General features: G+C 34.1%; 1 protein-coding gene and 1 pseudogene across 1 annotated transcript; one reads left to right on the forward strand and one right to left on the reverse strand.

Annotated features, from left to right (window-relative positions):
• The first annotated feature begins 1,674 nt into the window (after positions 1–1,674).
• Positions 1,675–9,083, forward strand: LOC132295344 (probable sulfate transporter 3.3). The gene is made up of 13 exons (XM_059793570.1): positions 1,675–2,128; positions 2,223–2,271; positions 2,438–2,645; positions 3,055–3,226; positions 4,183–4,248; positions 5,289–5,402; positions 5,540–5,656; positions 6,747–6,873; positions 7,002–7,288; positions 7,460–7,650; positions 7,789–7,880; positions 8,516–8,592; positions 8,695–9,083. The coding sequence occupies exons 1-13, from the start codon at positions 1,829–1,831 to the stop codon at positions 8,851–8,853; spliced, it is 1,959 nt and encodes a 652-aa protein (XP_059649553.1). The 5' UTR covers positions 1,675–1,828; the 3' UTR covers positions 8,854–9,083.
• Positions 9,084–15,849: 6,766 nt separating this feature from the next.
• Positions 15,850–16,706, reverse strand: LOC132296445 (germin-like protein 9-3; annotated as a pseudogene).
• Positions 16,707–26,601: the final 9,895 nt, after the last annotated feature.

Below are 26,601 nucleotides of genomic sequence, written 5' to 3' on the forward strand. Positions count from 1 at the left end.
CTTATCTGTCTCAAAACAGGACATCTACTTTAGGACAGAGGTAGTAAGAATAAGAAGGGTAAGTCATGTAAGTGTCTCTTACAACGTGGCAATAAGTTTGTCTTGGTCGTCATATCTTCTTACTAGCAATAAGCCCATCAACTCAATAATGACATGTGAAAACACTTACTAGACTAGATTTTCTAACTCCGGCTTGTCCAGAAGTGAATTAGGCAGAATTAGCAAGAGATTTTCATGGAAGGTACTAACAAAAGGTAAGATATATAAGTATAGCTTTAGTCTTTAGAAATGATATCAATATTTATTATACTTGATATTATTTGCTTTATATCCAAAAAAAAGAACGGTATATTTGACACTCAAAATCTTTTACTTGAGATATTGTTTTTAATAATCCGATGCAGATACCTATGGATAAGATGAACTGCGCTTTTTGATCATTTACATCACTATATAATATATATATATAAAAGTAACCTTTTTGGATTTAACTTTATATATATATACACCAGAAAAAATTTGTCCCCACTAGTAAATAAAATTTAACCTTTAATATTATTTTTCAGATTTCCAATGATGCAAGCTCAATTTTGAATGATGTGCGTTTACACAGATTCAATGACTGACCTAGTGTAGTCCGCGATTACCCAACATTTTTCTATTTAAGTTCAGTGATTGTCTTTAAAAAAAAAAACTATGTACATATATATTTATCAATCCATTTTTTTTCCTTTTTTTCAAAAGAATTGTCAATCAATTTTTGTTAGTAACTATTGTGATGAGACATCCACGTAGAGATGGGATCGTATGAAATGGTGGACTCCACACACTTCTGACAATATATATAGCCTAGTAACAATCATTGAGATAAACACAACGATGGAGTGTGATTGACAGCTCTGACAATGTTAATAGTGTAGTAACAATCATTGAGATAAACACATGACAGGCTGTGATTAACAGTGCGCTGTTGTTAAACTCGGTACTAAAAATCAATGGTGGCAGTGTAGCATTCAACCAGTACAAACAACCGACCGACTTGATCAGAGGATCGACTCTATCTACTGCCCTCAGATGCACAAACAAAGTCGGTTGGTTGTGTCGGTGGGTACGTATGTCACTATCCATTTATATACACAATGGCCTTCTCACTCCCTCTGACCTAAATTTAACACTTCTCCAACCATCCTTCATCAAATTCATAACCAGCTTAGAGAAGTGCACCATCTATCAATGAAGAAGACAACGAATATTCCTTAAATATTCCATATGTATATATATATATATATATATATAAGTTATCCATATATAGATACATATATATATATATATATATATATATCTGTACAGATGTACTAGAGATTGCCATTTCCATGGCACACTGCTATATGCACCCAGAGACTTAACTGCTTAATTCTCAAGTGTGTGTGTGTATATATATATAAGCTCTCCTACCTTTTCTTCTCTGGCCTTTGGTATTTTTACCTTCTTCAAGTGTTATTAATTATAGATAAACATGTCAGATTTGTCTTAGTGAAAAGTGTCCCAAAAAAAAAAAAAAGAAAAGAAAAAGGTAGGTTCACCAATATAAGTCCCTAACTGTCTCTCTCTCATTTATCATAAAAGTACTGATTTAAAAAAAAAAAAAAAAGTGTGTGTGTGTGTTTGTTTCTGCAGTGGACAAGAGTACTAGTTTGTTGACTAGTGGTCTCATTTAAAGTTGATTGATGGTGGGGTTGGTTCAAGATGAGTAATATATAGCAATAGTACCAAAACCATATTCACCAGATAGAAGAAGAAGAAGCAGAGAGTGTTTGTGGCTCCAAAAATGGAACCCAATGTGAGGACGTTGCAGTCTCATTGTGTTGAGATAGGAGGCATGGAGGTTCACAAGGTGGTCCCACCACCCCATAGGAGCACCATGCAGAAGCTCAAGAACAGGCTCAAAGAGACCTTCTTCCCTGACGATCCTTTGAGGCAATTCAAAGGACAGCCATTGAAGAAGAAATGGATTCTTGGTGCTCAATACATCTTCCCTATTCTCCAATGGGGTCCCACTTACAGTCTCAAGCTCTTCAAATCTGACATTGTTTCTGGCCTCACCATTGCTAGCTTAGCCATTCCTCAGGTAATTAATTAATTTCGTTTTTAATTTTCCATTTTTATATCATCTTATTTTTTATGCCTTTAATTAATACTCGTTTCTTTTCAATTCCTTTCAGGGAATCAGTTATGCTAAGCTTGCTAATCTGCCTCCCATTGTTGGTCTATGTAAGTACTTTCTTTATGTTGTGGGGTGTGTGTGTGTGTGTGTGTGTGTGTGTGTATACTCCTAGACTACATACATGCATGAAACAACTTAAGGGTACTGTTTGTTTGATGGAGTACTTTGGCTCACTTTATATATATATATATATATATATATATGTATATGCAGATTCAAGCTTTGTTCCTCCACTTGTGTATGCTGTGCTTGGAAGCTCAAGAGATCTTGCAGTAGGTCCTGTTTCAATTGCTTCTCTTATCTTGGGATCAATGCTTAGGCAACAAGTGTCACCTGCAAAAGACCCCATCTTGTTTCTTCAACTGGCCTTCTCTTCAACCTTCTTTGCTGGTCTCTTTCAGGCTTCTTTAGGATTTCTAAGGTTATCCCATTTTCCTCTTCCACAACTTAATTTGTCTTCATGGCTATATATATATATATATATCTATATAGTCCGAGCAACTTGGCTGGTAAGGCCTCGAGTCTCACCAAAAGTGAGGCTTGATATATGTGTGTTAGTCCAAAGTGACTAGTGGATAGATTGATTATTTGTTATATATATTTGGTAATATATATATATATATGTATAGTTTGTACGAGCAACTTGGGTGGTAAGGCCTCGAGTCTCACCAAAAGTGAGTCCTGGTACGATGTGTCAGTTTAAAGTGAGTAGTGGATGAATTGATTATTTGTTATATATATTTGGTAGTATATATATATATATGTTTATGAATAAAATAATAAAAAATAAGTTAAAGCCTTTTGATAACATTTGATGGTGGTGTTTGCAGACTTGGGTTTATTATTGATTTTCTTTCAAGAGCTACTCTGATTGGATTCATGGCTGGAGCTGCTATTATAGTTTCTCTTCAGCAGCTTAAGAGCCTCCTTGGCATCACTCATTTCACCAAACAAATGGGTTTGGTACCTGTTCTCAGTTCAGTCTTCCATAACATAAATGAGGTAATTAGTTCCACTTACATATATATATATATATATATATATATATATATATATATTGTATATATTTGTGTTATTGTATTAATTGACCCATGGTTGAGATGACTTCACATGTTGGTGATATATATATATATATATATATATTAGTAGACATACAAGTAATAGATTTTGTATATATTTGTGTTATTGTATTAATTGACCCATGGTTGATTTGACTTCACATGTTGGTGATGCTCAATAACTCATGCTAGCTCATATATTATATAAGGCCATTACCTTACAAAGAACCAATTAATTACTTTGTCTAAAAAATATACTTCCTCCTACTAAACTTTTATGGTTACACTAGACAATAATTTATTGGATAACTCATGCTCATGTAACAAAAAAAAAACAATTTTTTTACTTTACTAATATACATGAGGTAAAAAGAATTAAATACTTTTGTAAATTTATGTTTTCAACCAATTTGGATAATATTAACACACACAATTAAACATATAAATTTCTTACCAATTTGGATAATATTAACACACACATAATTAAACTTATAAATTTCTTACCAATTTGGATTGGATGATTATATTTGCACTCCATTTTTTGCTAATTGCACTCTTATTTTTTAAATAATATAAAACAATATAATTAGCCTTCAAAACATATTCAAAATCAATAATTTTAAGTATACTTTCTAAAAAATTAAGTAAAAGACAATTAGTGAAAAGTAGAGTTATGTACAAAATGCACATGGAGTATAGACCTATATTCTGTTTTATTGAGAAGGACCAGAATTGAATCTCTGTCATGTCTTCACTTTCAGATCTGATGTTGATAGTTTATTCCAATAGCACATAGACTATTTATTATATATTGTTCCCTATATATATATGTGTGTGTGTGTTTTCTAAATCATGCATTATTATAGTAGTAATATATTTTATGTGGAATTTTTTTTGCAGTGGTCTTGGCAAACTATATTAATGGGCTGTTGCTTCCTAGTTTTCCTCCTTGTGACAAGATATATTGTAAGTTTTTAATTAATTCATGACTGTCATTTGTTATTTATGATTATTGTTTGTACTCTTCCTATTTTTCTAAGAAAATGTTAACTAAACCATTAAGAATGCGACGATTACCGCCAAACAACCCTTTAATTCAAGATTTGTTCAGATTCGAGTCATCTGCAGATGTCTCGTGGCTCTTAATTTCGTACTTATCCCACCACTAAAAATCCGAATTTTGATCTCAAAAAATAAAATAAAATACGAATTTTGGACCCTCTGATTTTCGGACCTTTTCTCTTTGACACGGCAAGATTCCCATCTCTTTTGGGTCTCTGATGTCTGTGATGGGATTTTGTGCTTGGATCTTTTTGTGTTTATAATTGAGCCAATTTAGGCCTCAATTTGTGGGCCAACATGAACATGACCCATCAAGCCCACTCTGGTTTAAATTACAGTATTTAAATTCTCTAATAAGATACCAAAGGTTGTGTAGGCTGTAACCGATTCAGAAGAAAAGAGAAGGTTGACGGTTTAAGTCCTCCGAAGAGACATTGTGTTACAAAGAGAATTTATTCCATATTAGATCCAAATGTAAAAGTAAATGCGTATATATAAATTGAGTGTTATCATCTCGAGTAGGCAGGGTAATCTGATCGTAACGAATACGTTGCGAGTTGCAAGTTTCGGGAAATAAAAATATTATAAGGAAGATATTGTCACACATCAAATCTAGATAGCCAAATCGCAAAGCATCCCATCCGTTATACACTGTGTGCACTCAAGCCAAAAGTCAAACTAAAGTAAACACACAGCATATGAGCCCCACCACTCACACATTTTGGACCCCCACAGACTTCGTATCTGCTGTGTTGAGTGTTGCTTTTTTTAATTGAATTTTAAAAAAATAGTTTTAAAAATAATAATAATAATAATAATTTGAAACAAACATACCCTAAATATCATTTTCAATATTGAAAGAATAAACAGGCACACAGTAAAAATAGTGACTATCTGACAGATAATGAGATATGATGATCCATATTGGGATGTGTGCAATGCAGAGCATGAGGAAACCAAAGCTATTCTGGGTGTCAGCTGGAGCCCCCCTTGTATCAGTCATCCTCTCCACACTGTTGGTTTTTGCATTCAAAGCTCAACATCATGGCATCAGTGTGGTATGTTTTCTGGGACCCACCCAACATCTCTTTCTGAGTTTCATCTTCTTGCACTTCTCTTGTCCTGACATTTTCTTACTGTCTCTCTCTCTCTCTCTCTATATATATATATATATATATATATCTTCAATTCTTAGATTGGGAATTTACAAGAAGGATTAAACCCTCCTTCATGGAACATGTTGCATCTTCATGGAAGTTACTTGGGACTAGTAATGAAAACTGGGCTTGTAACTGGCATCATTTCTCTTACTGTAAGTTCTTATTCTTCTTCAAAAGAATATATATATATATATATATATATAGCGACGGATCCAGCATGGAACCGGGGGAGGATGCCCCCTGGATTTTTAATATTTATATTTTATACTCTAATTTTTTAAAAATTTATGAAAATATTCTCCTAAAATTACAATTCGCCCCCATTAGATTTTTTTTTAGCATTTTATATTTCAAAATTCGATAATTTATGAAGATATCCCTGTCAGAATTATAATTTGCCCCACTGATTTTTTTTTTTTTTTTCATTTTATACTTTAAATTTTTTAAAATTTATGAAAAAAAAAAACTCTATTAAAATTACAAAAATGAATCCATCATATAATTTTATACCCACAAATTAAAAAGTCACCGCCTCACAAAATTTTTTGAATCCGTCACTATATATATATATATATATATATATATATATATATAAATGTACATATACCTTGTGTCAAAATTCTAGTAATTCCCTCCCGCAGTACTCTGCAGGCACACACTTCATATCACTACATTTATTTTGAAAAATTCAAAATATAAAATGGATGCGGTTTTGATTAGTGGGTGACGTGGCCCACTTCACGGCATTTACTTTGAAGTTTGATCAGTGTAGCAATGAAATTCAAAGTATGAACGATGTCATTTTGATAAATGGTGATGTGATGCTTTTGTGCCGTTGAATTTGCATTGTATGATAATACAAGTTACGGAATATTTTGTACCGGAGAAGATTTAAGTCACGGGCCTTGCATCCAAAAAGCTTGTGAGAAGCAATTACTGGTAGGAAAATACTATCTAGGGGATGGTCTCACCGTGAGCATCCCTGCAACCGTTGGATTGAGAGATTCCTTTTTAGACTCTTATTAAAAACTAGTCTCTCAATCGTTCAGAAAAGGAAAAGAAAAAAAAGTCACTCAATCCAACGGCTGCAAGGGTACTCACGGAGAGAAAGTGCACCATCGACATGAGTAGACTTCTACTAATTACATGTATAACAAGGTTGATACTAAAAATTCATCACCTAATCAAGCAAGGAAAAGAAAATTTTTGTAAATTAAATTGAATATTGTGTAATCCAAACAGGAAGGCATTGCTGTGGGAAGGACTTTTGCTGCTCTAAAGAACTACCAAGTGGATGGAAACAAAGAGATGATTGCAATTGGGGTCATGAACATTGTTGGCTCCTCCACTTCCTGCTATGTTACAACAGGTTCACATCTACTACCCCCATTTGAGTCATTCCCTACAAACCCTACTTGTCCCAAATGTTTACTAGTCAGTCACAACATATGCAAATCTAAACCAAATGTCCCTAAAATGGAGCTTCTTGGATTTCAGGTGCTTTCTCTAGGTCAGCTGTGAATCACAATGCAGGCGCCAAAACTGCAGTCTCTAACATAATAATGGCAGTAACTGTGATGGTCACACTCCTATTTCTCATGCCACTCTTCCAATACACACCAAACGTTGTATTGGGCGCGATCATAGTCACAGCAGTTGTTGGCCTCATTGACATCCCTGCTGCTCGTCACATTTGGAAGATCGATAAATTCGATTTCCTTGTGATGCTATGTGCTTTCTTGGGTGTCATTTTCATCTCTGTCCAGGAGGGCCTAGCCATTGCTGTAAGTTCTCAATTATTCATCCTATGCTATATAGAATATTTAACGTATATATAGACCTAATTTTTTTACCTTATTTTGATCTCAAACTTGAACTAGTATCCTCAAACTTGTTAGTCTAAGCTTTCATGTCCAAAAATGAAATTAATGACGGTGGTGATTATGTTGATCCAGGTAGGGATTTCCATTTTTAGGGTCCTCCTGCAAATTACTAGGCCGAAAATAGTGATGTTGGGACATCTTCCTGGTACGGATATATATCGCAATCTTCACCATTACAAGGAAGCTGTTAGAGTCCCAGGATTCCTCATTCTAGGCATTGAAGCTCCAATCAACTTTGCCAACACCACTTACCTGAACGAAAGGTTAGCAGCTTATTCAATTAATAGCTAGTAACAATTCTTGTCTAGCTTATACTTCCATACAGTTCGGAAAACAGAAAGAGAAAAAAGGTTATACTTCCATAGTTCTGATCCTCCTATTTACCTGGCACTTCTTTGAAGAATTATGAGATGGATAGCAGATTATGAAGCAGAGGAAGGAATTGAAAACAAGAAGTGCTCAAGCCTTCAATTTTTGATCCTAGATTTGGCTGGTAAGTTCATTTTAAGCATGATATGTAGTTCTGGTGTATAAAGTTGCAGCAGTTGGCCTACAAAACAAAGGGAAATAGAAACCATTTGATGTAACTAGAAAAACTTATTAAGTCAAGCTTCACATTTTCTTTCTATTTCCTCCATTTTCTTTGAAACCAATGACAAAATTTTACTGTTTTAGTATAGATATTAGAAGTAAATTTCGAGTTTTCCACCAAATCATACACACTCCCCCCTTGCGTGTGGCATTCTTTTCGTCCAACAAGTGTTTCAATTTTAATTATCAGGGTGACGGTAAGGTTTGAATACAAGACTTGCCTGCTCTGATACCATGTTAACTACCATGTACTTTAAAAGCCTAAGCTATTAGAGAGGGTGTAGTTTTAATATATAAATCCTTCAACAATATGCAATGCACCATGTGAACCCTAATTTGATGTCCTAAAAAACTTATCATCTGAAGCTTCACATTTTCTTTCTATTTCCTCCATTTTCTTGGAAACCAATGACAGAATTTTTAGAGTTCGTATATATATATATATATACACACATATGTATATATATATCATATGCAATGCACCATGTGAACTCTAAACCGATCACATTTAAAATGCCTTGTATGCATACTTTTCAGCTGTGAGTGCCATTGACACAAGTGGAGTTGCTTTATTCAAAGATTTGAGGAGAGCATTAGAAAAGAAGAGTATTGAGGCAAGCACACAACAAACTCTCATTTTAATCACTCTGTCTCTCTCCTTTGTTTTTCTATTTGCTACTAGTCTAATACTTCAAACTATTTGCTTGACATCACAGCTTGTGCTGGTGAATCCACTTGGTGAGGTGATGGAAAAGTTGCAGCGAGCAGATGAATCACACGATTTAATGAAACCAGATAGCCTTTTCTTGACAGTAGGAGAGGCTGTGGCTTCGCTCATCTCCACAGTCAAGGGCCAATCATCAAGCCAAGCCTAACGGAAGGACGATAATCGATACTTCCCCTTTTTAGTTACATTGCAGCACAGAAAAAAAAATTAAAAATTAAAAAATTAATTATATGAAACACTATAGCATTGTAATCCTATAGTGTAATGCTTACTTTCGCCAATTATAGCTCATGCTCATATGTTTACTGCTTAGGCGTTGTATAACTTTTTGTAATGCTTACTTTGAACTTCCTCAAAGGTTCTAGTTTTTCTGTAGTACTAATTCCTAGCAAAAAGATTATCCGTAAACATTTTAAGCTAAAATTTGGACTTCCTTTCGCCAATTCTCTTCTCCCAAATACTCTATGGCTATGTTTGACTGCATGGAATTGGAGCCTTTGAATTGGAATTGGTAGAATTGGAGAAAAACAACTCAGAAAATTGAACTAAAATTTTTTCCAATTCTACCAATTCCAATTCCAAGGCTCTATTTCCATGCAGCCGAACACGGCTCACATCAATTACAAAGGAGTTGTGTTCCAAACCTTCTTCTTCCTCCTAATCACTCTATAATATCTCCAACTAAAAGATAAATCTATCATAGTATACGAGAAGGCCCAAGACACTCGAAATAGTTCTATTAAGAAACACCACATCTCTCTAGACACATGACGACAACTCAACAATTGCTCCTCCACCAAAGGGGAGGTTGAGTGTGTGCACATAATAGAATACTAGTTAAGTAAAATCTTCCTCAAATCTTTCAAAGGTATCAATAGTCAAAATAATTACATGCAGCCAATCGGCATTAACCCGGATGGTATGATTTCTCCTCCCCATAGGGGAGGTTGAGTGTTCGAGCCCTACTAGGGCCAATATTGTGGAGGTGTGTCATGCTAGAACTTTGGGGGGGAAAAAAAAACATTGATGAAATCTTGTAACCCTTAAATAACTTATTAATGAAAACCTATTAGACATTCCATTCAAAGTGTCTTCACTTCACCTTACCCTCTCCTTTCTCCAAATTAATCTACCCTGTATAAATTATAATGAGCCTAACAAAAGTCTCTCGTATTCTTTTCAATCCCAAACTATTCAAAATCTGTATAGACTATACCAACATCAAAACCCTATCCACAGTACACCAATTCAGATTCAATATGATAACCCCAAAAATTTAATCATCGTAAAAAAACCAACAAAAAATCATATACACAAATTAATATTAGCAGCAAATTAGCAGGGCATTGAGAAAAGCGTTGAACAGTAGAGTACAATATCACTCGCATATACGAAAAGAAAGTAGCATCTGGTTTAGAGTTTGTTAGTCACAAATTCGAAGAGAGACTGGAGAGAACCTTTTGCATCCTCCATGTACTAAATCAAATTCAATATAAATACGGCATTTAATCTTACACACATACAAACTTGTATTCATAATATATATACATACGTACATATAGAGAGAGAGAGAGGTGCATACATCTTGGAGAGCTTGTTATTGTTGGGGGCACTGCCGGTGACAACTGCCTCAACAATTCGTTAGATTGACAGTGGGGGAGGGGATTGAAGTTGGTAAAGTGCTTGTTGATGTGATTGTCAATTTAGCCCCCAGCATTCTAATAGGGTTAAATAATCAAAGTGAGAAATATAATGATTAAATTTTGGACAAATATTATTAGCGGAAAAGTTGTTCAATCAAGAAATCACAAGCAATCACAAAGAATAAAAACAACCACACACAATATATACATAGTTCACATAAAGATTAGGGCTATATTTATGGAGCGCACCGGAACAATTCCACTATGAAAAAGATGAATACAATGGAGAATTTTCTTTCAATCTCTCTTGATTGTTTTCTTTTGTGTTGGCACAAATCTCACCTCTAATGTAATAATAATAATGATCATACCCTAAAAATCAGATTAGGGCTGTATGTATATAGTCCCAAACAATATAGGCAAATTTGTCCCACAAAGACTTGCCTTTTTTAGAGTCCAAAATTAATAAGAAAAGCATTTTTCGCAACTTCCTAGGAGAGTGGAACAGTTCCACACACTTAACGTGATGTAATTCACTACCAAAGTGGAACCTGTTCCAAGACAGGGAACTTGTTCCATTTTGTTAGTAGCCCAAAATAAAAATTTGTAATGCCACACGCGAAATGCGTCGGAACAGGTTCCAATATGCCAGTAACCAAAGCCAGACACCAAAATCAGCAAATTTGAAACCTCGCAAATCCTTCACATAATCAACACGTGATCAAACTCTACAAACTACAACAATCTCCCACTTGGAAGCTGGAGCACTTGTAAACCTATTCCATCTTCTTCTCATGCATGAGTAAACACCCATTTCATTCTAGTAGGTATACACATAGCAAATGAAATAAAGCAAGTACTCAAGTCGCAACTACACATAGATGCCAACTTGAAACAAAATCGATAATTTAAAATAATAACAATAAGCCAAGTTGCAACTACAGGCATACTCATTAATGCAATGACAACAACTTAGACAATAATTGATCAGACTAGCTCTATATAATCGTGAGAGCATTTTTTTAACTCAAATACAACATTGATATTCACATAATCATACTTTCAAAAGTAAGCTCACAATATCATTCACGTAACCTCAAAAGCAAGTATAACACCTATACACAATATTATCCATATAGCCTCAAAAATAAACATAACACGTATACATAGTATCCCAATGTTTGATCGAGACAAACAGTAGATTTCTTTGATTGAACTTACTTAGTCCTCAATCGAAGGAAGCTAAATTCGAGGGTAATTTTATTCATAGAACTATAAAAATATAGTATTATCTATACCCAGTATAAATCAAATATTTATTGTTTTAAAATTTTTAAGGAATTTTTAATCTATAATTTATTCATCTTGTTAAAGTTCTACAAAATGTATACGTCTTTTAGAGAAAACATAGGGGCCAAGAGTAATTTTACAAAAGGTGACACTTGAGGATAATTGTTGTATGGACTTTGATCTTCTAAGTTAAAATTCTTCTAAGTTATCCTAAGTTAATTTTTTTACATAATGACATGTATTATTAAGATATATCTACAACTTATATTAAACCACATCAGCTAATTTAATAAAATTTAGAAAACTACACCGTTTTAAGGTAAAAAACTTTACGAAGACGGAAACATCTCTCTTCTATAAGATCACTCTTCTTTTCTCCAAAAAAAAATTATTGCTCTCTCTCTCTCTCTCTCTCTTTTGAAATAATAGTATTGGCTTGGACGAATAAGGTGATTTGATTAAAGAAACTTGAATAGTAGATTTTCAATTAGTATACAATCTCTGATTAGATGAATTTTGTAAAATTTATAAAAAAAAATTCACATTTACCTAGGAAAAAAATATATATATTTATAAAATTTAAGTTTTAGCATAGTTTGCCATGATATCAACAGAAAAGAGACGTTCTTCATTATTTAGAAATACTAAATCTTTGGTTGATAATAACTAGATGCATTTTTATACAGATTTAGATCTAAACTGAAGTATAAATAGTTAAGGTATTTTAAAGCTTTTCTACTTTAAAACGGTGCAGTTTCCTAACTTTTATTAAATTAACTGAAGTGATTTAACATAAGCCATAGATATATCTTAAAAGACACGTGTCATTATGTAGAAAATTCAACTTAGGATAACTTAGAAGAGTTTTAACTTAGAGGATCCAAGTCCTTGTTGTATATATCCAATTCTGGAGAGATTTTAGTTTTTTGTTTGTGAGGGGAAAGAGAAAACAACATGTTTTTTTTTTTTTTTTTTTCCTTTTTTTTTTTTTCTTCTTTCCCTTTTTTTTTTTTTTTTTTTTTTTCTCTTTCTTTTTTTAATTCTAAAGTGGCTTAGCCAAATTAGATTCGGAGAGTTTTTGCATTTTCTCTTTCGCCATTGCCTATCATTACTCTTTCCATAATTGCAGGAACCTCCTTGTGGTTTCTGATATTGCAGGACCTCCCATGAAAATGAAACTAACCTACTGACCTCCCTTCAATGATAGATTTTGCTGATGCATGTATTGATTTAATTAAAATTTTCAAAATACCCTCGTCTTCTCCACTAGTTTGGTGTAGTGGAATGAATTGGAATGGAATGGGAATGGAAAAGGGAATGAATTGGAGTGGGAATGATGATTCCCATTCCCTTGTTTGATTACAAACATGGAATGGAATGTATAAAAATAAAATAATAATTTCCATTTACTTGTTTGGTTGGACTAAAAATAAGAAATGAATTGAATTTATATTATTTTACCTTTATCATCATTTATATTGTTTTCTCCAAATTACCTTTATCATTAATTAAAAAAATTAACTAAAAAATTAACATCAAATTTTTCCCAATCCAATGGATAGAAAGAGAAAGTAGAAACTGGGCAAGTGAGGTGTTGGATATTGGGGCGAGAAAAGGCAATGGAAAGAATGGTGATCCGATTTACAAACTTCAGTGCGATCGAACAAGGGTGAGGACGGATCCGATTTGGAAAGAATGGTTTCAGCAATTCTTTCACAAAATCAATGAGAGAATCACGAAAAAGCTTCAGATGTACTTTTTTTTTTTTTTTTACTTACCAAAAAAAAAAAAAAAAAAAGCTTCAGATCTACTTTTGATTTTTTATTGTGTCTTGGTCCATTACTTTAAAGTTCAAGATCAAGCGGTGAGTTTGATGGAGGAGGTGATGACATCGGCAGTGGGTTTGACGGAGGAGGTGATGACGCGTGGGTTTGTAATTTGTTAGGTTTTATATTTTAATATTTTTTTAGTTTGTATTTTTCTAAAGTAGGAATGGAATGATCATTCCTTTTGTGAAAAGGTTGAATGATTTTGATGGAATGACCATTCTCTAAGAATGGTGGAGAATGACGATTCCAAATTTAAAATTGGACACCAAACACAAGAATGAAATAAAAACCATTCCATTCCACTTTCTTTGTATTCCATTCCACTGCACCAAACTAGGCCTAATTGGTTGAGTTTTTTATTACTGAAATATACAGCTCTCCCCATGGCCATATGTATATGTACATATGCATAAACTTCAACTAATAGAAAGTCCAACATATTTTAAATTCATTAAAAACACAAAATAATGCATAAACATAATATATAAGACGTAAAATATTCTTTTTGAAAAATATTTTTCTTTTTCAGGTAAAATATTTTTTTATTTTTACTTTGTTGATATTTGGCAAAGGTCTACGTCGAGGTTGAGGTCGAGTCCATCGAGCGGGGCATATAAAATAACTTGCCGAAAATTGATGAATAAGTTATTTTTATTAAATTTTAATATTTTTTTCTTCGTAAATATTTTACGATGACCTAACACCAAAAAAATAAAAAAATATTTTCTGAAAAATATTTTACATCCAAACAAATGGGACGGAAATAAAAAAAAATGAGATCTGACTGTCAGTTGTGAAATAGATTAAACAATAGAATTAAGCAAATTGGAAACTACCATATGAATCAACAACATATATTCTTGTACCAGTTGTACTAGTAAAATTATAAAAGCAACTTTGATCAATTTGCTTGTCTACAAGATATGTTTTGTGCTTTGTACTGGCCTGCTAATAAACTTAGTCACATTTTTGTCTTTAAGCATGATTCTTAACAACAAATTGTTACACTCAAAACCAAGAAAACAATCAGGAACATTGACAAATAGAATAAGTCACACACATTTCTTGTTCTAGGTTTTGGCTTAGAAGCTTGTTTGGCAGTTCCTCACTGAGCCTTCTCTTTGTATTTTAGTGCATATAAAGCACATGTCCATTAATCTCACCTGCAGAGAGCTTTTCCCTAGCATTGATCAAGCGAGTTTAAATATCACACGATTCCATATTAAAAGATAAGACGAGCAACCTAATAAACCATTGCTTAATAATAAGAAGAAAATAACTCAGTTTTTTTTTTTTTTTTTTTTTTTTTTTTTTTTGAGTTATGTTACACACACACTCACAAATGTCCACTGTAGGACTCCAAAAAGTAACCGAGTGTTGTGAAGACTCAGCCTTCAAAGACTTGATGAATCAATCAATATGACATTGTGCCAATGGCAATTCAATGGAAACGTTAGTAGGCTCCGTTTGTTTGGACGTAAAATATTTTTTAAAAAATATTTTTTTATTTTTTGGTGTTTGATTGTCATAAAATATTTACGAAGAAAAAAAATATTAAAATTTAACAAAATAATTTATCCATCAATTTTTGACAAATTATTTTACATGTCCCACCCATGGACTCGACCTCAACCTCGACATAGACCTTTGCCAAACACCGACGAACTAAAAATAAAAGAATATTTTATTTGAAAAAGAAAAATATTTTCCAAAAACAATATTTTACGTCGAAACAAACGGCGTCTAGATAAAGTAAGAACATATAACTCCAACCAAAATTAGGAAAAATAAAAAATAAATTATAATAAAAAGAAAGAAAGAAAAGAAGAACAAGAAAGTTCTTGAAAAACATCAAGTTAATTACTAAACATAATAAATAAATAAATAAACCATTCATAAGAGGATGAGAGAACCATTTCACTTCTTAGTTCTTACCAGTGAAAAACCACACAAAGAAATTAAGATCAAAGAGAGAGACACAAGTTTAGAAGGCCAAATAATTTTTAAATTCACTTTTACTAGTAAATCAATATATAGAAAATTGCAATTAGATTCTTCATTTTGGAGGATCAAAAATTTTGTCTTCAAGAAAGGCTGTTTGATATTGCCTACATTTGATATGATCCAAGTGTGTGTCCTAGATCTTTCCAACCACTTTACGGATGCTTTCAACCAAAAAATTCTGCAAATTATTTCTGTAAAAGAACAAGATTCAAAATCGAACCAAAAAACTTGCCATGCCATCATTTTTGCAGGCAAGAAATTTTATATACTACTCAACTAAAGAAACCAGTTTACATCATCTCATGGTAAGCAATAACTCCAATATCACATCATATAGACAACAAAAAAGAAACTGATAAATAAGAGTCAAATTATTGATCTCTTGCACTTAAAAGACAAGAACAGTGTTAATTTAGAAGTAATCTGAGCAGTTCCTGGCATTGTACTAAATTTAATTTCCTCATAAAAATAGGATATTCATTGATTCTCTTTAAATGACAAAGGAAATTATTCATTCTTATGAAGGAGAAAAAAAAAAAAAAAAAAAAATTATTCAGGAGACGAAGAATACATTAAAAACAAAGAACAGAATGCAGACATATTATTAACCAGTGCGGCCTTTCTACCTCAGGCCTTAGCTCCGAATTTCTGAATAGTGGCAACATCAGTTTTGAAGGACTTAGCCAGTATCCCACTATCAATGGTGGTGTTGAAGACAGAAGCAGGAATTGACGCGGTTCCAGCATTTGCACTGCCAAATGCAGATACTGCTATGGCTCCATTTTTTGCATCACTGTTGTATTAATAGTGAATGAGTCCCTTAGGAAACACAAACATGTCACCCTCTTGGAGCGTCTGAGTATAGAGCTTGTTGGTGGTGTCCACAAACCCCACTTCAAGGTTTCCATTGAGGAGAAACAAGAGCTCTGCTGCGCGAGGATGTGTGTGAGGTGGGTTGACAGAGCCAGCAGGGTACTCAAGAACTGCATAAGAAACACTTTGACCGTTGAGAGCCGGGAATTCAGCCATGCTCGCTTTCAAAACCTTGAAAGTCGTCGGAAAATCTCCAGTAAGAAGAACTCTCATGCCAGTAAAGGTGAAAAAGTTGCCATCAATGCCGTGCGGTTAGGCGGGACTATGAAATCAGAAAGAATGTCTGCATCCCCAGCAACTGAAATATAGAGAGTAGCAAATGCAAGTCCTAGGGTGAGTAACAATTCAAGCTTGAATGCCATGACTGAGAAGAGAATAGTCTGATGGAAATTCCTTTGTAAGACACTTTTTTTTACTTGAGTCTTCAACAACAATAAGTCAATTTATAAGAACAGCCTCAGTAGTAAGAAAAAAGAGCTGTACCCTTGAGCAGGACTAAAGAGGCACATCAAGTGAGACGGAAACTACAACGCCCTTGTTTTTATGTCTCTTGTTATTGTCAATTAGAGCTGTAATCTCAACATGATTTTCGTGTTCATTGTCACTTTTTTGGAGGTTGTTTATGGGCTCTTTTAGCTGCTGATTATCATTAATTAAGTCAATATGATGATTTGGAGTATTCCCTTGTCTATCAATTCAGCTTTGTGAACTCAACCTTAGCTGGCATCAAGCCTGCAAACATTTTTAATAAGAAACGATAAGGAATATTAGCTCAAGTGAAAGATTAGCCGATACGAAAGTCCAAGATGTTTGGATAGATTATACAGATGAGATATCATCGACTTCTATATGGATTAACTCTCCTAGTCCTTGGCGGAGGAGTAAAGGGAATTGATTCCCTATGTGGACACGACTATCATTAATTCTCCTATAAAAGGAAAAGTCGGGCAACTCAAAAGGGACGCCATAAATTTCATATTTAATCCTTTATCAAATATTCAATCGTCAAGTACTAACTTGAACGTCGGAGTGCTCCCGGCTAGCACCACCCCGGTCATCACTTCTCTTTCGTTTTGCAGGAATCGCCACCGGCTCTAGAGTGTGCAGATTTTTACATCAACAAGAAACAAAGCTCAAAAACCCAACCCTACCAGGCTACCACATATGTGGTCAAGTGGCAGTATGGCTTAGTTCTTTTAAAACCAAATGTGGTCATCATAACATTGGCAATTATTAGAGGAACTGGTCCAGACATCGCGACAGATTTCATAGGACCAGCAAATTCTACTGTCGTTGATGGGAATTCCTTCACCCGAAATGGACTTCTTGGAACTTTTGACAATGATGTCCACCAAACTTGATCGCAAATGTGTATCCATTGCCATACGTGAGCACTCAGTAGGTGCGGTCAAACCACGTACAACATTCCCAGCTCTATCTATAGTTGACAGGAGCCTTTTTTAAGGTTCATTGTGACCATGAACAAATTTTACAACGGACATGTTTGCGTTCCCAAAGGAACTAGTGCATCATTAGTAAAATGCCAACGCTCATAGCAGAGCCTTGGTGGTGCTAATACAGCACTGTGTCCATTCCTACATGGTGTTTGGTAAGACTCTAACGATGGTCTTTTAAAAACAGGCATTGCAACTATTCAGAAGATCAAGACAAGTCTAGCAACCAAGGCCCAAATTGAAGGCCACCCAAGCCCTACCAACATTACCCTTCGCTTTCTGTCTCTTTGCTACTTGTTTGCTAGTCGGTTTTCCAATTTTATTTGGTTTTACACCCCCCAAAGGAGCAATGATTTATTGTAACTTATGTGCATGCACTAGTGGAAGAGCAAAATTAGCATGACACCCACAAATGCAAGAACATAATGAACTTGAATCAAGATCGAATCATAGAAAAACCAGAAACAACTCTCATAAGTACCACAATATAGCACAGGTATGGCCATTACAGAGTGAGAAAAGGCATGTGTCAAGTTCTGAACAAGTGCCATAAAACCCCGTACAATACCAACTCTCTTTAGGAGTTATGTAGAGTCATATACATTTATTTCTCATGAGTACTTCCAAGAGCAAGAGTCCATTAGTCACAGCAAATGCCCAGATCTTATGAGCCTTTCCTTCATATTTCTGTCAAAAGGACAATGTTGAAGGTAAGAGAACCTAAAATTAAAGGAGTCTGGATCCTCTGTTGTAGTGTGTTGTAGCATTTTTCAATGCATTTAAATCCAATTTCAACACAATTGTTCTAGATTTTAGCACAATTTTAACACATAGAACAAATGTGTTGAAATGCGATATAAGTGCACTGAATCTAGAAATAATGATGTTGAAAAAAGATTTCAACACAATTGCAACACATTTGTCCTAGATCTCAACACATAGAACATGTAATGAAATTTAGAACAAGTGTGTTGAAAATGGATTTAATTGTATTGAAAATTTTTACAAGGAGGGAAATAGATGCATATGCAGCAAGACTATATCAGACTAACTGTACAGAGTACATTGGAAAAACTGGTGCAAAGTACATAACTACTGTTACTGGTTGTAGAGACCATATCAATAAATATCAAAGCCATGCTTCAGTAGCCACCAACCAACACAATTAGTTGTCATCTTAAAGCAATCAGTGTGACCATTTGCTATCAGATACTCTCTCCCCCATATGAATATCATCACTTCTTATTGCAAGTGCCATGAAACTTGCATCATCATCTATTTGTGAATATGATCTAATCTAGAATATATTTATATTTGGGAGTACCAACTTGGTGCCTTGGATTTAAGATTTACAGGAAGTTTAGTTCAAATTTTGTACTAAATTTTCTTCAATTCTAAATCCAATGTGCCGATTTGGTGCCACCAAACATAGTATTAGCTATGTTGAGTAAGAAATTCAGCTTTCACCTGCCTTCAAGCAAAGGCTAATATAGTTTTGTATGCAACTGAGAGATGATTAAAAATATGTAGACCCAAGGCTATTATACACTAGGGATCTTATATGAAGCCCAAAATAAATATGTAGGGAAAATTTTGGCCCCCTTTTGATAGCCACCTGGGCCTCCGCTGATCACCACAATTGTGACGGCCCAAGGTTTTTCAACCCGGTGCGTCAGTGATGAATCGAAAGATGACCCGATAACGGATCCGAATTACGGAAGCAAAAGATGAAACGATATCCCTAGGGACACAACATGTTTCTAGGATGCCAAAGAGACCCTCAATGAGATCATAGAACCCAAAGAAAACAAATATGGAAACAAGACTTCAAAAATGGACAAAAGGAACCCAAGGGTAAAATGGTCATTTCTATCCTAAAAGTGAGTACTACCAAGCACACCTTTGGAAAGATAACGAAAAATTAATGAATTTAGACTCAAGAATCACTTGATTCAGAGTCCGGACGGCAAAGATATCAAATCTTGAAGTCGAAGGAAGAAAAGCCCTATCCCGGTTCGAGCCAAAAACTGACACCCCTCCACTAAAACTGGAATAACTTGAGCTACCAAATGAATCTGAAACTCTAATTGGTACCATTGGAAAGCTTATTTCGATGTGGTCAATTTAGACTCAAGAATGGACCAATTTGGAGTTAAAACGAGGAAGATATGACAATTTGAAGTTGGAGGTGCAGTGCTGAACCAAGACACAAAAACACTCTGTTAATAGTACTTCGAGCACTCAAACTTAGGACTTCGAGCGCTCGAACAGTACCTGCCCGAGGCCAAAACTTTCTACCCAAACTTCGAGCGCTCGAACTCCCATTTAGAGCGCTCGAACTCCTGTAGCTGCACTGAAATGCGACCTTGAAATGCCATTTTGAGGACTTTCTGGGACTTTTTTGGAAAAAATTTGTGAAGTAACCCCCCTTAAAATCATGTTTTCTGGTCAACCATATCAAGACCAACATTTATTTTTCAAGTGAAATACCAAAAATGCCCTTGAGGTCTCATTTAGCAAAAATATGTAAATGAATGCTACTCTAAGTGTTCATTTCTTCAAGAATGGTGTTGTGTGCCCAAGTGAACATGCACACATATTCAAAATGAGTAAATACACATGTTCCAATAGCTCATGGTCACATAACATGTCATATACAAAATACAACCTGTCAAACCTCGAATTCTCATCATTTCATAAGACAACTATGGGATTAAACTAGCATACATGTGATATGAATGTACATGGCACTTGGCCTCATGTTATGCTTACAAAATAGACATCTTCAAGTGTTCTTAGATATACATTACACATCAAGGAAGCCATCTTAGCTTCTACAATACCATACATCCATGGTATACAAAATTAACATCCAAAAAGGAAGGCATGCTAAACAAGTGCATGTCAAAATACAAAAATGCTTCAAATAACTCAAAATCTTCTAAGGATGATGAGCATCCAAGAACATGGTCTCTTTACCTGAAAAATAACCCAAACCACTAGTGTGAGTAATCAAGTTACTCGTAGGAGAAGCATATGCGTATACCCTAAAGTTTTAATATCATTGCAAGATTAATATAGACGAATACAAGGGAGCATTCCACTTAACGTTTATGTTCAAGGTGTTCTAAGGGATCATCTTAAGCTAACTTAAATGTTTCTTAGCAACACACTATCAAAATGGATGTACTTAGCAACATCAAACCGCATATAACAAAATTTACAAGTTACAAATAGCATTGATTGTCAACTTGGAAATGAATGTGAAATCAAAAAGAGTAGAATCCTTGGACACCTAAGCTCGGAATTCTGCCGATACCTCAACGGTTATTCCGGGCATTAACCCGCAGGGAAGACCACCCTAAGTGCGCACTATCTCGATTGGGGAGAACTCATACCTCCCGCACTAGAGCCAAACTCTAGCCATGTTACTAGTAACCATGTCCCAAGAGAATCCAAAGTATATATCAAGTTCAAAACTTATATATAGATAACAAGGCATATAAACCACCTTCCATGCACAAGTACTTTGAAACCATACAAACCATGTCTTAGGGTTCCAAGTCTAGAATGACATGATAGATGACAAGTTCTTAACATGATATTATGCACAAAACAATATCATTAACTTACCAATTTAAGCATGTCTCAACAATAAGCCATATATACTAAATGTTTGCATTTTAGCAAATAGCTTCAAAAACAACCATGATTATCAATAGTAATACACTAGAATGTAGGATTTCCATCACAATAGCATGGTAATTCAAATCATTAAGAATTCTATACAACTTCAACAATCCTACTCAAGATATATACACAACATACATGCTTGATCAATGAAATCCTAAGTCAATCATAAGGATTTCCCTATAGTATGCAATACTACAATTCTAAAAGCATGTATACAATATATATTAAACCTCAAAAGATTTCAAAACACTTAGAAAATAAACATACTACCACCCCTACCTCAATAGAGAATTATATCTCTGTAATCCAAGCAACCAAGCACTAAATGGAAAACAAGCTTAGGGTTAATGAAGAGGAGAATGAGAGGAAACTTTTACTAATTAAGGTTCTTAGTCTAAGATGAATGGAAGGGCACCAAAATTGAAGAAGAAAGCTATTAACCAAGCTTTTCTCCAATGGTGGCTAGGTTAGAACTTTGAAGAACTAAGGAAAATGAAGAGGATAAGTGAAAAATGGTGAGTGGAAGGGCTAGAGATCCTCCACTCACTATGTGCTCTTACACTACCTCACACACACACACAATGCAAGACTAGATCATGGCCTTACACTTGTCACTGATCCAATGCCTCTTCCAAGACTTAATCCTAAGCTTACACTTGTCAACAATCCAATGCCTACATGTGCACCAATCTAAGGCCAACACATGGATGAATCTCCACCCACCAAATGTCAAAAGATCATGGTGCCAAGTCTCTTCACCTAAATGCCAACAAATGGCTCCATGAGAGTGTGACACTTGTTACACTTTTCAAAAATTACAAAATGGTCCTTTTTCAAAATATCTTCTAAAATAAATTGCAAAAAGGTCCCTCAAACGAAAAATAATAATTTTGCATAATTACACTAAAATTCCAAAAGTTATGTATAATTACACTAAAGTAAGCATTCATGTCCTTTATGAAAAATAAAAGCAACTAGCATGCTCTTTAACAAAAGTGAAAATACCAATGTCATGAAAATCAAGTATCATGAATGCATGCAAAACCGGAATCAAATCCGAACACCCGAAGTGAGGTTAAGCGAGGAAAAACGATAAGCGAGTAAAAGATGAAAAAAAAAAATGAAAATCACAAAAAATGAAAAAGGAGGAAAAAGTCCGGGTCATTACAACAATTTTGTTGTCGCCAAATCCCAATGCGAATCCTCTGGAGAAGAAGGTTAGATGGACAGAATATCGAAGAGCATCGGGAGAGGAGGAATTGTAAAGGTTCCTAGAGAGAAAGTAACAAAGATGGTCTCGGGTAGTTTTCATAGAAATGACAAAGGGGGAAGGGATTTAAGAGTTGACTCAGTAAGCTTGATGATCGGGTCCATTGGTGCTTCGGTATCTTCGTCTTTGTCGGCGACGGCTTTTTCCTCTTCTTTACGTTCGTGCTCCGGATCGGCCATTGTGTGGAGTGTGATTTTGTTGTAGATAGTGAGATGTGCCTCTGTGATTTCTAGATCACAGATATGCCTTTTTGATTTCTGTGTAGAGTTTAGATCGACAACGATGATGAAAAAATATATATTTGGGTCTATCGTTTTGGATGGGTTGATTTGGAGGGATAGAGAGGAAAAGAAAACAAGGATAGGGTGTGAGTTTGTTTGGGTGGGATAAGTGGAAAGAAAAGAGAGGATAGGGAGAGATAGCCTATCCCTCATTTGCTTTCTCTCTCATTTTGAGAAGATAGGGAGAAAAAGGATAGTGGAGTAAGTGATCAATTAGTAATACAAAAAATACCCTCCACAAATAAATATATAAAAAAGTTATTCCATTTATATCCCAATTATATAACTATCCTTATTAATTTGGTTTATTATTATTAATTTTTTTTACTCAGAGCAAAGCAATGTCATCCAGAGCACCCACCATTTTTGTCATATTATTGGAATGGAGAAGCTTGTCTGCTTGTTGTCTTGTGTTATAAGGAATTTTTACCTTTCATACCTGGTCAAGTAGTTTGGTCTAATCCTGTCTTCCTTTTCATATTGATTTAATAAAGGGAGTTGCCTGGAAGAGGAAGCGAATTTCCTTTCTTCAAGTGGAAAAACTGCTTCATGCTTGAAAGGAAGAGTCCAAGGAGAGACCTTGTATCCCTATTTTGTTCTTGCTTAACCTGCTTTTACGCCGAAGTCTTAAAGTTTTATATATGTTTTAACATCAGTCTATTAGAAATTAATTAGGATCTGTCTCATTTAACAGGAGTGAGTAAACTAATGATTTCATTAAAAAAAAAAAGTCTAATCTAATTATTTTTTTCCCCTGAATGAGTCCTATCGAATTTTGTTTTCACCCTTTTTTTTTTTTTTTCTTTTTTCTTTTTCTTTTTTACTTTTGTTTTTACCCATTGTATTGAACTAACAGACGAAAACATTCCAAAATATCCTACGCTTTAGCAACAGTTGGTTATTGAGAGTTGCAAAAACGAAGATAACTGTGAGATTTCATAAATAAATAATGTGTGAAGTGGTTATGAAATGGTAGGACAGTAATTTGGTCACTATCATTTCTTTTCTTTTCTCTCCGCTATCTTATCCAAACAAGAATAACTATCCTTTCTTTTCTTTTCTCCCATATCTATCCAATCATGAATATAAATTATTACTATCATTTCTTTTCTCTCCTAACTAATACTATCATTTCTTTTCTTTTCTCCCCTATCTATCCAAACACACCAAGCATATGGGTAGTTCAGTCATTTACCATAACAACTTGAGGGCATTTCAATAAATTAGACATGTCCGTTACAGTCCATCACTGGGAGGGGAGATCTATGTAGGAATATTTCATTTTTAAGGGAGGTTCGTGTAATTTCTTAAGCCATAAGGGAGGTTTCTATAATTATGGCAAAACATATGGGAGGTCCGTGTAATTAACTCTATATTTTAATAATTGACCTATTATTGACTTACTTAACTAAACTACTCACCCAATACTCGATTAATTATTGGACGGGTTATTAGGTTTGTGTATATTTTGTCTGCCCTATTGATGAGCATTGAATCTTTAATTTGGAACCCATCCATTTCTTTCAATTTAACCCATAAAAGATGAGTATGACTAGACTTGTCAATGGATCAGATTACAATCTGAATCCAATCCTCTTATTTAGATATAGATTAAATAAAAAATTCGATAACCCGATAACGATCCGAATTTGATAATCCGATACATTAACAAATCAAATATTGACTAAGGGTAATTCGATCCGATAATGATCCAATTATAATTATATATATATTATATTGCGATATTGTATTTTATAAATGTATGTTATATTTATTGAATTAATTATGATTCAATTAATTGCATACTTTAGCTATACACCATCCTATATATTAACATCACCTAACCTTGTAACTTTAGATAGAAACGCCTTCCATGGTTTCACGATAAGATTATTAGAAGAGTCTATAGACAAGAGGAAATGGAGTTTAAGGGAGAGAGATGAAGGAGATGAAGCAGTGACGAGGATCGGCCGTCGAAAGCCTAAATCCCTTATCATGAATCGTGTTATTAATTCTCTCCCCTTTTTATTCTCTTCTTCTTTGTTAAATCCTACAAACCCTAATTTGTGTTCTTCTTTCCCCCTTCCACAATAGATCTGACTTCGTATTTTGTTATTTTTTTCCCTTCTTCTTCTTCATCCTTATTATGCAAGCACATATTAGATGAATAAAATTATGAGATACATTTGATGTTTAATTTTTTTAAGGATTTTATCAAAATAATTTTTTATTTTTCCTTGTATTTTTTTATGGTCATGTATTATGGTATGAATATAGACAAATGAATGAAATTCATAGGTTAATTTTATGTTAATTTTTCAAATTGTTTGTTGATTTGAGAAAAAATGTAGTTTATTTTCAGATCGAATTATCGTATCTAATTAAATAAGATATTTGATATAAATTTAGTAAGATATTACCAAATCAGATAAAATTGCCTACTGTGCTTATTGGATTCAGATCAGATCAACTATGATCCGGTCCGATCTACTTACAAGTCTAAGTATGACCCATTATTTTTTTACTAATTTTTATTTTTACTTCTGATTAAGTGTCGAATGTTTATTGGTCCACCTCACCTATCATGACGAAGTTAATCCATATAACCAAGAAAAAAATATTATATAATTCCGAGATTATTGGTATGGACCAATTATGATTGGACAAAAATTGAAAAAATCTTACGTGTCGAATGATAATTGGCCTAAAACCATGTAATAATTTGTCATGGGCTAAATTATGATTTTTTTTTTATTTTTAGGCAAAAGTGCGAAATACCCCCTGAGGTTTCAGCAAATGAGCAAAATACTCTCCTGAACTAAAAAAGTGAGCAACTTAGTTATAGTAGTTTTAAAAGTGAACATTTTGCCCCCTGCAAATGTCAAAATCCTCTTTCCGGTGATATGTTTAAGTGCAATTACATATATGTCCCGTATAATTATCATTTTAGAAAGAAAAAAAACAAAAAACATGAAAATGCAAAATGTCATATATACCCCCTAGTAGAATGGCCATGAAGATGAAGCTTCTTCCTTCTTCTAGCTTAGCAATGGGTAACTAACTCTTTCTCTAGGGAGGTGATGAAGTCCCTCCCTTGTAAGCATGTCCTAGGATAGTCTATTTTGGGGATTTGCCATGTATATTTTATGGTCTTTTCATAACCAAGAGCACCTCACTTGTTGTAATGAATGTTGATACATGTATGGATGATTTCTTTAAGTTGATTATCTTGCTTTAGATGATGTCTTAGAGTAATCATATTGCTTGAGTTTTTCATGGTGAGAGTGGAAGCAAGGTTATGAAATGGTTTCATGGCATGTTGATAGGTGACTTTGATAGACCATTGCTTAGGAAGTCCTTTGATAGTGTATGCTTAATCTCTAACTCCATGTGCTTTATAATTTTGTCAAGAACTTGATAGTCTCTCATTTAAGTAAATGTGTATAAGCTACACCTTAGTTAGGTAGTCTAAGCATGTTTATCTTTTGATGGATTATACTTGTTTGAGACCTAATGTACCTCTTGATTACTTATATGGCAACCATGTGTTGCTATGTAA

This window comes from Cornus florida, unplaced genomic scaffold (genome assembly GCF_030987335.1).
Source record: "Cornus florida cultivar Cherokee Brave unplaced genomic scaffold, ASM3098733v1 CherokeeBrave_3.0.0_Hap2_Chr02, whole genome shotgun sequence".
NCBI classification, from domain to species: Eukaryota; Viridiplantae; Streptophyta; class Magnoliopsida; order Cornales; family Cornaceae; genus Cornus; species Cornus florida.